The following is a 16,167-nucleotide window of genomic DNA, read 5'->3' as shown; positions in this document are numbered from 1 at the left end:
ATGTAGTCAAGTTTTGACTACATGTTTTAACATATACTGTTCAAAAAAAGAAACGCATAGCTTGTAATATTTGGTTAATTTAGTTATATGGCTACAAGGATATCCACCAAACTGCAGAAAATGTTTATCTGGTCGTCGACCTTTCGTCCATTGCCACAAGTGAGCTCTGCACGTGACGCATGCGTTATCAGTGGCTACAATGTCAAAATTGCTCATTTGGCATGACCACTCGTCATGCTTCAGTGTAATCTCGTGAAACTCGGGGAATATTGAGCTCTCACCATGTCTTCCAAAACCCATTAAAGCGGATTGTTCGCCACAAAGAAATCAGACGACAATTCAGCGACGAAAGATGGCCCGATTGAGCAGAGAAGACCGCCAAATTGCATTGGGTCGTTTACAAGCAGGCCAAAGTCAAAGTTCAATCGCCAGGCACTTCCACGTGTCCCAGAGCACCATCAGTAGACTGTGGGTCAGGTTTCAAGCCACTGGCTCCGTTGCTGACTTGCCACGAGCGGGAAGACCAAGGGCGACAACTGCTGCTCACGACCGCTTCATACGGCTCCGCCACCTCCGGAATCGTTTCCTGTCGGCCTCATCTTCTGTCCAGGCTCTCCCCGGGCCACACCGATTATCGGACCAGACCGTGCGGAACCGCCTGCATGAAGCTGGTTTGAGAGCTCGCAGACCTCACAGAGGAGCTGTCCTCACCCGCCGCCATCGCCAGAACCGAGTGCAGTGGGGCAACCAGCACCTTCGCTGGACCGTCCGGAATCACTGGAGACACGTGTGGTTCAGCGACGAGTCCTACTTCCTGCTCCAGCGACATGATGGTCGGAGGAGGGTCTACCGGAGAGTAAACGAACGTTACGCGCCCAACTGTGTGGATGAGGCACCCGTTCATGGTGGTGGAGGCGTCATGGTGTGGGGGGCGATCAATACCGCTGGAAGGAGCACCCTGGTGCACGTCCAAGGGCGCATAACTGCCCAGCGATACGTGGAGGAAATTCTGCGCCCACACGCCCTTCCTCTTCTGGCTGACCAGGATGCCATATTCCAGCAGGACAACGCTCGCCCGCACACAGCACGACTCACCACCCAGTTCCTCACCGACCACCATGTCCAGGTGCTTCCCTGGCCATCCATGTCGCCAGACATGAACCCGATAGAACACCTCTGGGATGAATTGGACAGACGTGTGCGCAGGCGAGAAGAAGCGCCGGCAAATCACCGCGATCTATTGCAGGCACTTCAGGAGGAGTGGGACACCATCCCACAGCAAGATATCCGGCATCTGATCCAGTCCATGCCCAGAAGGTGCCGGGCAGTTGTTGCTGCTCAAGGCAGTCACACCCCCTACTGACTTGACAGCCTCGGCACCCAATCGTATTGATTGACTGATTGATTTGAAGATGCAAATGAACTGTGTGTGCATTCAACTGTGTCCATACCAAATTTCAAACAAATAATCTGAATATTGGATTTTCTGTTAATTTTTTCGAAAAATAAAACAAATTTGGCAAGTAGCAACTATGCGTTTCTTTTTTTGAACAGTATAGTTATTAACTGTTGTTAGTTTATAGAACCATTTATTGCAAACATCAAAAAACAGATAGGCTGCCAACGTTCCAAAATTCAGAATCCACAAACAAGAATGGTAGGTAATTAGAACGTTTATTATTGACAAAACAAAACGTTACCTTTACAAGTATGTTGACCCAAAGGCCGTTGAAGTAGACAGACAAACAAACACTTTCGAAACAGTTAATGAACTTATCTCAAGATCGTGTCGCTACTAGCTTGCAAAATGTCGGCGAAGTCATGACCTATTTCAGCTAACAGAGAGAGTGAAGCACGCACACACACACACACACACACACACACACACGCACACACACACACACACACACACACACACACACACACACACACACACACACACACACACTCGAAAACTGTTCTCGACTTCGAAACTTTATTTTCTGAAGAATTCTGAAATCTGGTCAAAATAAAAAATAAAAAATGTCACTCCCCCGGCCCGTCTTTTCTCGCTTTCTTTCCACCTCTCGACTTCACCGACCGCAGCACACAAAGTCAGTTGCTGTTTGAGGCTCAAATTTGATCATAATTGGTGACCTTTTTTGATGACAATTTACGCCTTTATGAAATATAAAAAGTAAATTTTAAGGGGCTTATTGTCCGTTGGACATGAATTGGTTTATACGATTCGAGTTTTACGCCCTCACGGCTTTTTGATGTATTCGTGTTTAGGTGGTATCAGACATCTGCAGTTATGGTAGAATGACCAAGATCTTTAACGTGCCATTGTGGTGACACGGGGGTGGGAGATGGATACCGTCTCTGGGTCTGCACATAAAGTTGACCCGTGTCCGTCCAGGCCGGGATTCGAACCAGCGACCTCGCGATCACAAGTCCAGTGCTCTACCACCTGAGCTACCCGGGCCCCCTTATGAAATATGAAACTTGTTAGCAGCTATATCTTGATGGCATCACATTGATAGTCAAGGTGTTTAGTAAACTAAGCTTCCTTTTCAGACTTTTGCAGCGCTCATAAGCCTCGCAATGAAATGTCAAATACTTTTTTTTATTTTTTGTTTAAAGGATAAGGAGAAGTTCACTAAAGCAGAACAGATGTGACAAATCGGTTAATGCAGCAAATCCTTAGAATAACAAATCGCCTTTTGAGGAGGTTGCACTGCCCCACAAAATGTAGACTAGTGTTGTTGCCTGTGTGTTCCTATAGTGCCGTCGCTACTGAAGGACTGCTGTCTACGACTCGCACAAATTCTGCGACTGCTGTTCCTCGTAAAATAAAATTTGATTTGATTTGATTTGATTTGATCTATCTCTCTCTCCCTCTGTCTCTCTCTTTCTCTATCTCTCTCTCTTTCTAGCTCTCTCTCTTTCTATATATTTTTCTCTTTCTTTCTATCTATCTCTCCCTCCCTCTCTATCTCTCCCTTTATCTCTCTTTCTATCTCTCTCTCTCTCTCTCCCTCTCTCTCTTTCTCACTCTCTTTATTTCTCTCTCAGTGCCGCTGTGCAAGATGAGAAAATGTCCCTGTCGGTATCTCTCGCCTCTTTTTGCTCCCCACCCTTCTCTCACTCTTTTATTACAGGCTTTGTTCCGCATTGACTCAGTATCACTGTCTGTGTACTACGATAATTACACACGGACTCATTATGGAAATAAGTCTGGGATATATACATATACTGTGGACAACTTATCACAACCTTGTTTACAATCGCTAAATAGATCAAGTAGTTCATATCTGTAACAGCGTAGTCATGGAAGTAAGGGAGATCATCCGGTCCGTGACGTTGACGTCCAGAACCGCAGTTTTGTCCCCTGGCGTTGCTTTTCCCACAGACGAGTTGTTCTGTTACGACTGAGAGGAAGCACCCATAAAACTAGGAGCTCCGTGTTAAGTATAAAAGTAAAGGCACTGACTGAGAGTTTGCTGACTGACATGTGCAGCCTAAAATTTATCAGTGATCTTCTTCTTCTACGTTCTTGGGCTGAAACTCCTCCGTAGGCCTACACTCGTGTATTTTTAAGTGTATGACCGTTTTTTACCCGCCATTAAGGCAGCCATATGCCGCTTTCGGGGGATATCAGTGATCGATTCCCGCAAAGCTCGTGCGTGGTGCTGTTGTCACTCACACACGCGGACACACACACACACACGCACACACTAACATACGCTCGCGCGCGCACACACACACTCACACACAACACACATAAAGACACAACACACACAGATAAACACACACGCACAACCACACATATACACACACACACACCGTGGCACACACACACACACACACACACACACACACACACACACACACACACACACCCAGGCGCTGAATTGAATATTTTATTGCCTTTGTGATTTTTTAGTCAAACAAAATCTCATACATAACCACTTCATCAGAGGGGAATTAAATTAGAGGGAAAGAAAGAGAGAGAGAGAAAGAGAGAGAGAGAAAGGGGAGAAAGGGAGAGGGCTAGAGAGAGAGAGAGAGAGAGAGAGAGAGAGAGAGAGAGAGAGAGAGAGAGAGAGAGAGAGAGAGAGAGAGAGAGAGAGAGAGAGAGAGAGAGAGAGAGAGAGAGAGAGAGAGAGAGAGAGAGAGAAGAGAGACAAGGGCCGGACCAAATGAGTTGTAAGGGGGGGGGGGGGTTCCTCCTTTTTTGGGGGGGCAAATCAGCGAAGTGGCGAAGCCACAAGCGCGCGCCTGCGAAGCCACAAGCGAACTAGGGGGGTCCGGGGGCATGCTCCCCCGGAACATTTTTGAAAAACGGTTAAAATCTGTGCAATCTGGTGCATTCTGGGCCTTTTTTTTTTTTTTTTTTCTCATTTACAATAGCATGATAGTACTGGGTTTCTCAGTCAAAAAGCCGAGTGGAGAGCTCTCTTTCAAATATACAATTTGGGTCAAAGCCTTCTCCGTATTTGTATATACTTATTGACATTTTTGCAACAAGCAGAATAAAGTTAATATTTCTTATAGTTTGGTCCTGTTGCTTGTTCGGTTGGAAACCAAATAAAACGTCAGTTTCTTTTAATTTTATCTGTGAACCTGTTTTTATATAAATTTGCTTTTCTACGTTCTTCCAAAAAAGTGATATTCTTGGGCATTTAAAGAAAAAATGTTCAATGAAATCAATATCTCCACACAGACTACAGCGATTGTTTTCACGTTTTTTCATTTTGTGTAGTAAGATATTAGTGGGGTAGATATTATGCAATATCTTCCAGTGAAGTAGCCTTAGTCGCTCTTCCTTGGTGCAGTTGTTTGCTATCATCCAATTATTTCTTTCTATTTTATAGTTATATTTATTCATCCAAAAATGTATTGAGCAAGGAGTATTTGCTTTTTGTTTGGTAAGTAGTGATCTAAATTTTTTGGGAGTCCAGTTTTTAAGAGATTGAGGTTCTAGAGAGACAGTCGCTTCTTGAGTTTGGTTATTGTCAGCTCGCAATGATTGCGCAATGAGCGCGGTTCGCATTGCATTATAATCAAACAGCAGAGCAGGGTAGTCCCCGATTTTTTCTGCAATACGTGCAAGTGGTAATAATCCCTCGTCTGTCCATATATCTTGGACGTAATTTATGTATGCATTTGTCCATCTCTTGAAGAACAGAGGTCTGTTTCTGTACATTATCTCTTTGCTATTCCAGAGACAGGTATATTTGAATTCAGTATTGGACAGGTATATATTTCTGAATTCAAGCCATTTAATTAGACATGATTTCCAGAATTTAGATTTGACTTTTTCGAGTCCTAAAAATGTTTTCGGATTGGCAGTAGCATTGAGGCAGCAAAGGTTTGTTCCAACTTCATTAAAGATGTAGGTTGGTATTAATTTCCATTTGGCAGATGTGTCTATTTTTAACTGAGTTATCCATGTCATCATAAAGGAGGCTTGCATATCTATTATGTTTATCATATTACAACCTCCATTCTCCCCTACGTTGCACATTACACATCTTTTTACCTTTTCAAAGGCTCGCGTATTTGTGTACTTCTTTTTCCATAAAAATCGAAATAAGATTGTATTTACTTTCTGTAGGATAGTGGCTGGAGCACTTAAAGCTTGCATTGGGTATACAAATTGTGAAATCAAGAAACTTTTTACAATACATAATTTGCCTGTGATACTAAGGTTTCTTTTAGACCATATACTTATTATTCTTTCTATTTTTTCGATTCTTACCGACCAATTCTCATTTATGTCTGATGCAGTGACATCATTTTTAAAGATTATACCTAAAATCTTTAGTTGTTTTTTCCATTTTAAGTCACAGAGATGTTCTCTGCTGTCCTTTTGAGATCCTAGCCACATTGCTTCCGTTTTGTTTTTATTAATTTTTAGTTGTGATATTTTCGTGAAATCAGTGACAAGCTTCATTGCATTTTCCAGATCTTGTTTTCCTTGTAATAGCATGCTAATGTCGTCAGCGTACATTGCTAATTTTATCATATCAATTGAGTTGTTAGTCTCTATCTGGGAGCGAGGTAATCGAAGTCCGTGTATGCTTGGATCGTTTCTAATCTTTATTGCAAGAATTTCCAGTCCGAGAATGAAGGCCATTGGCGAAAACGGGCAGCCTTGGCGAATTCCTGTCTCAATCGGGAATGGTTCGGAAATCCAGCCAAGGTAGTTAATACTACTTTCGGTCTCATTTGTGAGAACTTTAACCCAATGCGTAAAATTCTCGCCAAATCCGAATTTTGTGAAGGCCCATAGCATGAATTCCTTGGAGATAGAGTCAAATGCACGTGTATAATCTAGGGCCAATAAAATACCGGGTTTATTTTCATTATTCATATGTTCAATTACGTCATCTATTAATCGGATAATATTACTAGCTTTTCTACCCTTAATGAATCCCACTTGATCCTCTGAGATCAAATCACTTATAACATTCGACATCCTGAGCGCAAGGCATTTTGCTAATAATTTATAGTCTGTATTTGTAAGGGAGATGGGTCTCCAGTTACACAAGTTATCTCTTGTGAGGTCTTTTCCTTTATGGATTAAGGTTATAATAGCTTTTTTTGTGAGGGAGACATTTCTCCTACATGAAAGGATCTTTGAATCGAGCCTACTAGTAGCTCTCTTATTCTCGACCAAAAGAATTTAATAAAACTTGTAGTCACTCCGTCACATCCCGGTGAAGAACCATTTTTCATTCTTTTTAACGCTTTAAGAAGTTCTTGTTCAGTTACTGGGTTTTCTAACGCTTCAGTTTGTTCTCGTGTCAGTTGTGGGATATCAGCTTCTCCTAAAAAAGTATTAGCCTGTGCCTCTGAGAAATCATCGGTTTTCTTAAAAACGTTTTTGTAGAATTTAACTTGTTCTTGTAGGATATCGCTTTGGGCGGTGACTGTGTTACCTTCTGCAGTTTGCAGTTTATCCATGATCTTCATGTTGGCTCGCATTTTTTCAAGCCCAAGAAAATATCTTGTGTTCTTTTCTCCTTCAGCAATATATTTTTCCTTTGATCGCTTTTGGGCGCTTTTTGCATTCTGGGCCTTGTTTTGAGGGTTAAGGCCTGTCAGTGTGAGTTGGTGGGGGGGGGGGGGGGGGGGGGGGTACCTTTTTCTCATCGGATTTCACATTGAATAAAATTTGTTAGACACACACAAAATTTATTCAAAAAAACAACAACATAAAACACTCAAAGCAAGGTACATGCTTTTTCCAGGGGTGGGGTTCCGGAACCCCTGGAACCCCCCCCCCCCCCCCCCCTGGGTCCGGCCCTGGAGACAGAGAGACAGAGAGAGGAAGAGCTAGAAAGAGAGACAGCTAGAGAAATAGAGAGAGAGAGAGAGAGAGAGAGAGAGAGAGAGAGGAGAGAGTGAGTGGGGGTGAACTTCAGGAAAATAGATTGAGCCGAAGAGAGAGAGAGAAAGATATATACAGAGAGAGAGAGAGAGAGAGAGAGAGAGAGAGAGAGAGAGAGAGAGAGAGAGAGAGAGAGAGAGAGAGAGAGAGAGAGAGAGAGAGAGAGAGAGAGAGAGAGAGAGAGAGAGAGAGAGAGAGAGAGAGAGAGAGAGAGAGAGAGAAAGAGAGAGGAGTAAGGGTAAATTTTTAACTTAAAAATAGATTGAGATGACACAATACGACCAAAAACACAGCATACTCAGAACTCATTTATACAGAATTCAGGTTAATATAATCTTTGAAATACATCAAGGCACTTCAATATTTGCTTTTCCGAAGAGCGCCAAACGTGGATTTAATAATAAAACGCACATACTTAATATAAACTGAATGTCTCTTCATACGCTTAATTACTGTAATTGCCTTGCGCGTGGTGTATGCGCGCGCGCGTATGTGTGTGTGTGTGTGTGTGTGTGCGTGTGTGTCTGCTGTGTGTGTGTGTTGCGTGTGTGTGTGTGTTTCTGTTCTGTCTGTGTGTATATATATGTGTGTGTGTGTGTGTGTGTGTGTGTGTGTGTGTGTGTGTGTGTGTGTGTGAGAGAGAGTCTGTGCATGTGCGTGCTATTTCACGTGAATACAGTGGGGATAGGTGTTTGTGAGCGCAATGCTATAATTACGAACACACAAGAACTATCACGGGTATAATGTGATAAAAAGACACAGTCCATGCCATTCACATTGGTAGACTCAAATTCAAAGAAAAATAAGAACATAAAAAAGGATTCGCAAACCAGAGAAGAATTCCCTGTCAACTGTTTAAAACTCGTTGCCTTGATTCCATGCTGTTCACATTTGTGTCTGCAACAGAGAAAATAAAAGCGAGTGCATTAGGTTTAAAAAAGTCTTCGATGATTATTGCCATAAAGGCAAAACCTAGATTATCGGCTTGAGGAAATTGGCCACGTTACAATTACAACTTAGATTTGTTTGAATTAAATCGAAGATTTAAGCCACACATATAAAATGTTTGGTGAGTTGTTGTCATGTCAGCTCTTTTTTCGGTCCGAGGAGTGGATATATCGTCTTCTGTTCCATCTTTATCGATCGGGGCCGCAAGGACCGGCAAGAAGCTACCAACAATCGTTTTGTCATAATTTTGGTAGTGCAAAAGTACGCACAATCACCGACAAGGAGACAATGTTGGGAACGTAATTTTTAGAATGCAGTTTAGGGCCCCAATGTGCGTCATCACGTAGTACATGTACTTGTATGTATTTGACGTCAAACGTAAACTTTGCGTCGCTTTTCTTCGAGTTTAAAAATGCACAGAGTTGCCATCATATTTTCTAGTTCAGTAAGTTTTTAGCATGTGTCTTTTATTTGAGGTGTTTTAAGAATTGTTGTGCACAGCTCAGTTGCAAATTAAACATGAATTGTCGCGGTGATTATCAACATTGATTGGGTCTTTGAGAGTGAAATGTTTACAATTGTTGTCATCGGAAACACGAATCTAAAGCCGCGATGGTTCCACGTATCAAACAAACAGCCTGATTGGCTTTTACTTTGACATTCCACGTTTCGCCTGAATCTCAAACCCGTTCACTACCTCGATTTGTCACATAATTATGAACATTAGGGACGTGTTTTTTTGTTACCAAGCGTGTTATGAATAAAAACTGGTGAAAATGAGGACAAACATGAAATTTATAAAAGACACACTCCTTCCTGTGAAAACAGTGTGGCTCACCATCTTAGATGTGACCAGGCTGTCACGTGGGACAAGGACATCCCTCCACGTGGACACATACCAAACCCAACATCCTGACTCATTCCTGTGCAGAGTCAGACATTTTTTGATGATTTAATTTTATGTATTACCACTATAGCGAACGGTAAGAAATTATTTCACTAGCAACTCCCCGCGGGTTAGGGGGAAGAATTTACCCGATGCTCCCCAGCATGTCGTAAGAGGCGACTAATGGATTCTGTTTCTCTTTTTACCCTTGTTAAGTGTTTCTTGTATAGAATATAGTCAATTTTTGTAAAGATTTTAGTCAAGCAGTATGTAAGAAATGTTAAGTCCTTTGTACTGGAAACTTGCATTCTCCCAGTAAGGTCATATATTGTACTACGTTGCTTCTTCATTCTTCTGCGTTCGTGGGCTGAAACTCCCACGTACACTCGTGTTTTTTGCACGAGTGGAATTTTACGTGTATGATCGTTTTTACCCCGCCATTAAGGCAGCCATACGCCGCTTTCGGAGGAAGCATGCTGGATATTTTTGTGTTTCTATAACCCACCGAACTCTGACATGGATTACAGGATCTTTTCCGTGCGCACTTGGTCTTGTGCTTGCGTGTACACACGAAGGGGGATAAGCCACTAGCAGGTCTGCACATAAGTTGACCTGGGAGATCGGAAAAATCTCCACACTTAACCCACCAGGCGGCCGCGACCGGGATTCGAACCCTCGACCTTCCGATTAAGAGGCCGACGTCTTACCACCCCGCCACAGCGCCCGTCTGTATTACGTTGCAAGCCCTTGGAGCAATTTTTTTATTAGTGCTTTTGTGAACAAGAAACAATTGACAAGTGGCTCTATCCCATCTCCCCCCCCCCCCCCCTTCCCCCGTCGCGATATAACCTTCGTGGTTGAAAACGACGTTAAACACCAAATAAAGATAAAGAAAGAAAGATTTCACTTGCCCATTCTCACTCTGCACAGAGAGGACCCACACTGATGTTTTGGGTCTGTGTCAAAGTGGAGGGCTGAGCGGAGGTGCACAAAGCGAAACTGGGTGCCACCCAACTGGGAGTGAACAACCCGCGGAGGTTGATTGGTTGAAATCACATCAAATCTGAATTTCAACCAATCGATAACCGCGGCTGCGTATCACCCATTTTCGTGGCAGCTCATCCATGGTCTTGTCCCGTCCTGGCTAGATCTGGGATTGTCGACATTTCATTTTGGCTCTGAGGGACACCATCTGGCCAGAGGAGACAGCGCTACAAAAGAAGCTATACGGCCCCAGAGAGGACTTGGAGAGGATAGCACGTTTCGCCCTGCAGTCCGGACTGACGATCTAACAGCGAACGACAAGAAGAAGATCTGGGATAGAATAACGAATCGTTAACAAGGGATCGACAGGGCCTGAAATGAACATGCACCACTTGACTCACTGTGGGGTGCAGTTTATCGCTTGATGTAGCGACAGGTCTCGTACTCGGGCTGTCTGTCACAGATGAAGCCCACCTTGGGCAGCTCGTAGTTCACTGTCATCTGCTGCTCACCCCCTGCACGTGAGTCACGGTTTGAATTTTTTTTAGTTTTTAAGTTTCAGGAAGTATGGAGGATAACATTAATATGACATAACATAAAAGAAGTTTACAACGTCGCAAAACATTGTTAAAAAAAAGAAGAAGATGTCATTCGACTTAAAATCACACAAAGACACAGATACACACACAGACAGAAATTCACAGACACAGGCAGACACAGTGAGACAGAGAGAGAGAGACACACACACACACACAGACACACATTTATTCAGAGAGAGACACACACACACACACACACACACACACACACACACACACAAACACTTATCCCCCAGCCCGCACAAATACATAAACAAACACGGACACAGACAGACAGAGATAGACAAACAAACGACAGAGAGACTACTTCTACTACTTCTACTACTACTACTGCTACTACTACGACGACGACGACGACTATTACATGTACAGTTGGGGGCAAAATAAACGCAACTCATTCGCGTGCACTGTTGCAAGTGAAATGTTCGTCATTTTCAAATTGTCGTACAATATGAACCAGATAAGGTACATCAAAAAGAAAAACAGATTCGTGGAGGATATTTTACTGGCTTTACGATTGACAAAATACGAAACAAACCGCTTTCGTAGTAGTCGTAGATTTTGACCGGCGTGGGCTGGGTGTTGACGGGGATACCGTTGGTCACCTTCATGGGCAGCGTAGCGGACACTGGGGTCGCATCCAGCTGTGTGTGGAACATGGGTATATGTGTATATTGTATGTAGAGAGAGAGAAAGAGAGAGAGAGAGAGAGAGAGAGAGAGAGAGAGAGAGAGAGAGAGAGAGAGAGAGAGAGAGAGGGGCGGGGGGGGGGGGGGGCGAAGAGAAAGTTAGAGATAGAGAGAGGAGGGGAGAGAGAGGGGAGAAAGAGAGAGAGAGAGAGGGGGGGACGAAGAGAAAGTAAAAGAGAGAGAGGGGGAGGAAGAGAGAGAGAGGGGGAGGAAGAGAGAGAGAGAGAGAGAGAGAGAGAGAGAGAGAGAGAGAGAGAGAGAGAGAGAGAGAGAGAGAGAGAGAGAGTTGTCTGTCTTTTCCAATATACACTCTTTTTTTCATACACTCTCCTGCCATCGTCATTGTTTCGTTAAATTTACTCAGAGATAAATTGACATCAGCTTCTATTAATTCAGTGGCATCTCGGAGGCGGGCCTAAATTTCTTCAGAAGAGAATGAGGATACAAACGAAATCGAGAGAGAAACAGAGGGAGAGAGAGAGAGAGAGAGAGAGAGAGAGAGAGAGAGAGAGAGAGAGAGAGAGAGAGAGAGAGAGAGAGAGAGAGAGAGAGAGAGAGAGAGAGAGAGAGAGAGAGAGAGAGAGAGAGAGAGTAATTAACATACAGACGAACCGGCTTTTTAAAGCATTTTAAAGTGGTAGATACACGTTTAGACCCAGATGCGATTTTTTGATAAAAAGTTTAACTGATTTGGGACAAAATTGATTTTAACGAAGCCAAAGTAAACTGTGAAATTAACTGTTATATACAAATTAACAACAATAATGACATAGGTTATAATGATAATGATAATAATGCCGACGGCAACGATGATAATGACAGAGATGGTAACAACGAAAACGACTATAATGAAGATGACGACGGCCACAAAGGTGATGACAACGACGATGATGACAATTACCCTCACCTCATCATAATACAGAATAATCTTTCTGTCATCCACCTCCACCCGACTAGAGCCCATCACGTTGAACATGGGATCGTTCATGTTGACCTGGTAGCTGGTGGGTACCCCGACCTCAATCACTGTCATGCTACCCGACTTGCCATCAACCCGAGAAGCCGATAGCCCCAGCATGAAGTTGTTATCGTTGATGACCTTCACGTTCGGCGTGACGGAGTAGGTGGTGAAGGTCGTGGGTTCAAGGACATTGTAGTCCAAGGTCACCTTGAGAAACATTTGCGCAATAGAGGGTGAAGGTTGCTGCATGGGGTGATGTTGTGGTTGGATACAAGGAACGGTTGTGTTGAATTGGTTTCATTAGAAAAAGCAAGCGAATAAGGAACGAGCTAACCAAAAATCAACAAGAATAAGAACAAGAACAAGAACAAGAAAAACAAACAGCGACAAGTAACACACACACACACACATTCACACACACACACACATTCACACACACACACACACACACACACACACACACACACACACACACACACACACACACACACATACACACACACACACACAGGTATGTTTTACGTCTTCTAATTACGCTTGATGATATACCAACACAAACACATCCACATCTTTTATTTCTATTTCTATCCCCCCCCCTCCCAGACCTTGTTTCCGTCTTTTATCTTCGTCATTATTGTAACGATGTTGAGGATGGACTTACCTCTGCGACAGCCATGCCAGTGACGTTCATGCCAGCTGGAACACTTGCACGGATTGTGATGTCTGCAGGAATCTGGTTTACCTGCACAATGGACGGAAATGACATTTGCAGAAATTCCAACACTACTTTGAATTTAATTGATTTTATTGTATCATCATTATATATGTATGTTGTGTATCTTGCCTGTTAGTTCACTTTGAAGATCGATAGATCGGTAGATCAAAGTTCTAGGGAATGTTTCTTTTCTTTAATTAAACGTTCCATGATTTGACCATTCTTGTGGTTTGATTCTTAGCGTTTGAACAGATAAAACAAGATGGCTTCAGTTTTCAACCTTGGAAATGACACACTATGGAAAAACTACTATTTGTCACTTATTCCTGTTCTCCGGTTCTATTACTAATGAATTATCTATCAGAAGTATAGAGCTATTTCTGTTTCTAAAACCTTAGCTGTCGAATGAATATTCAGTAACAAAAACAAAAAAACACGATGATGCATGCTTATTCAGTGCAAATGCCTGCACGTGCGATATAATGTGTATATAGCAGGTGAACAAATTATCATGATAATTTTCATGATCGAAAGCATTTTATCCAAGTTGTCCCACATAAGCCAAATCTATGCACCTCAAATTGTCTGAGTACTAGGAAAAATAAAATAAAAACAAGTCGCGAAAGGCGAAAATACAACATTTAGTCAAGTAGCTGTCGAACTCACAGAATGAAACTGAACGCAACGCAACGCAGCAAGACCGTATACTCGTAGCATCGTCACTCCACCGCCCGTGGCAAAGGCAGTGCACGTGGAATTGACAAGAAGAGCGGGGTATTCGTTGCGCTGAGAAGGATAGCACGCTTTTCTGTACCTCTCTTCGTTTTAACTTTCTGAGCGTGTTTTTAATCCAAACATATCATATCTATATATTTTTGGAATCAGGAACCGACAAGGAATAAGATGAAAGTGTTTTTAAATTGATTTCGAAAAAAAAAATTTGATAATAATTTTTATATATTTAATTTTCAGAGCTTGTTTTTAATCCGAATATAACATATTTATATGTTTTTGGAATCAGAAAATGATGGAGAATAAGATAAACGTACATTTGGATCGTTTTATAAATTTTTATTTTTTTTTACAATTTTTAGATTTTTAATGACCAAAGTCATTAATTAATTTTTAAGCCACCAAGCTGAAATGCAATACCGAACCCCGGGCTTCGTCGAAGAGTACTTGACCAAAATTTCAACCAATTTGGTTGAAAAATGAGGGCGTGACAGTGCCGCCTCAACTTTCACGAAAAGCCGGATATGACGTCATCAAAGACATTTATCAAAAAAATGAAAAAAACCGTTCGGGGATTTCATACCCAGGAACTCTCATGTCAAATTTCATAAAGATCGGTCCAGTAGTTTAGTCTGAATCGCTCTACACACACACACACACACACACACACACACACACGCACGCACATACACCACGACCCTCGTTTCGATTCCCCCTCGATGTTAAAATATTTAGTCAAAACTTGACTAAATATAATGAACACGTTTAAGGATATACGATACAGATACATGCACAGCCTAGTGGTGACCTCGCGAGTAATTTTGCAATGCTAATATGACGAAGACACCGAGACAAATGTTATTTTTGAAATTTCTGGGTCAGTTACTGGAGAGACATGCAGAAGCAGTGACAGGATATATTCACGTCACGCAATCGTTCGTCTTTTCGAGCTTAGTTTCGCTTTTGAAGTTAGTGATTTTACTTTGAAAGAGAGGGTAAAGAAGAGACCTCTTGGTTTATTTAGCCTGTGTCATTTCTCATTGAAGAGATAGTATATCGAGTGGTAACGCATTTGCGCTCGGAAGCGAGAGGTTGCGTGTTCAGGCCTGGGTCAGGCCGCAATTTTCTCCCCCCTTTCCTAACCTAGGTGGTGGGTTCAAGTGCTAGTCTTTCGGATGACACGAAAAACCGAGGTCCCTTCGTGTACACTACATTGGGGTGTGCACGTTAAAGATCCCACGATTGACAAAAGGGTCTTTCCTGGCAAAATTGTATAGGCATAGATAAAAATGTCCATCAAATACCCGTGGGACTTGGAATAAAGTAAAAAAATTCCATACGGCATTAAGTCTCAGGAAACATGAATACACGCATGCAGGAAAAAAAAAATATGGGTAGCGCCGTATGTATGGCAGCTCGCTTTCCCCGGGTAACCTCACTGGACTGTAAATCTTATCCAATCCAATCCAATCCAATCCAAATGCAAAACGTCTGTTTTTGACCGTCTTTTTTAAAATGAAATTTCTGACGTCAGAAGACAAACAATAATTCGAAAATACGCCATAACGTGAAGAACGGCGTCACGTAGCCTAATAATGCTGTCACTTCTGCGTGTTTCCTGATGAAGTCACAAAGAATTTCGAGAACGAAGTTTGTCTCGGTAACTTCAACATAGCAGCAGTAGCAAACGACTCATAAGGTCACCGCTAGGCTGTGCATGTATTCGTAGCGTATATCGTTAATACAAATCATACGCTTTGATGACAGTGAACATTCTTAAGGCCCAAAAAAAAATAGTCTGTTTACGGTAACCCGACCGACCCTATTTTTTTCGCGCGACCCTAGACTTTCTTTTGGCATTTGGGAAAAAAAAAATCATTTGTTTTTTTTTGCAAAATAACGTAAAAATATGGTTTTGGGAAAAAAAAAAAAAAAAAAAAAAATATCCCGACCTACCGACCCTATTTTTTGGGCCTATGTTACCGTAACAGACCTATTTTTTTTTTGTGCCTAACGACAGATCTTATCCACCCACCCCTCTCACCTCAGTGGGAACGACCACTTTTTGCAGGAGACGTCTGTTAGTTTCGTCCAGTGTCAGAGTCCGTGTTTCTTGTTGTCCACCCACTGACCAGGCCACTGTCATTGTGATGGGGGTGAAGGTAGGCTGGTAAATCACTGTGGCGATTTGGGCCAGCGCTTGCAGACCTACCACGGTGTCCTGTATTGAGGGGTAGAAAAGAGAGAAAAAGTTACACAGCGAAAGACGCAGAAG

The 16,167-nt window shown here is 42.5% G+C and overlaps 1 protein-coding gene across 1 annotated transcript; it reads right to left on the bottom strand.

The window, feature by feature from the left end:
- Window positions 1-7,312: 7,312 nt before the first annotated feature.
- On the bottom strand, window positions 7,313-16,117 carry LOC138968150 (murinoglobulin-2-like). The gene is made up of 6 exons (XM_070340713.1): window positions 15,937-16,117; window positions 13,107-13,187; window positions 12,392-12,652; window positions 11,334-11,439; window positions 10,598-10,711; window positions 7,313-8,275 (listed from the first exon to the last, which is right to left on the bottom strand). Exons 1-5 carry the CDS (start codon window positions 16,036-16,038, stop codon window positions 10,611-10,613), a joined length of 651 nt encoding a protein of 216 aa, XP_070196814.1. The 5' UTR covers window positions 16,039-16,117; the 3' UTR covers window positions 7,313-8,275; window positions 10,598-10,610.
- Window positions 16,118-16,167: the final 50 nt, after the last annotated feature.

The sequence above is a fragment of the Littorina saxatilis genome, linkage group LG6 (genome assembly GCF_037325665.1).
Source record: "Littorina saxatilis isolate snail1 linkage group LG6, US_GU_Lsax_2.0, whole genome shotgun sequence".
Classification (NCBI taxonomy): domain Eukaryota; kingdom Metazoa; phylum Mollusca; class Gastropoda; order Littorinimorpha; family Littorinidae; genus Littorina; species Littorina saxatilis.
Note: the sequence above shows the minus strand (reverse complement) of the source record. Positions and strands in the feature narration are given on the sequence as shown.

Excerpts from the sequence above, each read along its gene's own strand:
- LOC138968150 (XM_070340713.1), bottom strand. The coding sequence starts at position 16,038 with ATGACAGTGGCCTGGTCAGTGGGTGGACAACAAGAAACACGGACTCTG. Across the intron at positions 12,653-13,106 it reads CTGGCATGGCTGTCGCAGAG|GTGACCTTGGACTACAATGT; the intron begins GTAAGTCCATCC and ends ATGTTTCTCAAG. Across the intron at positions 10,712-11,333 it reads CTACGACTACTACGAAAGCG|GGGGTGAGCAGCAGATGACA; the intron begins GTTTGTTTCGTA and ends ACTCACGTGCAG.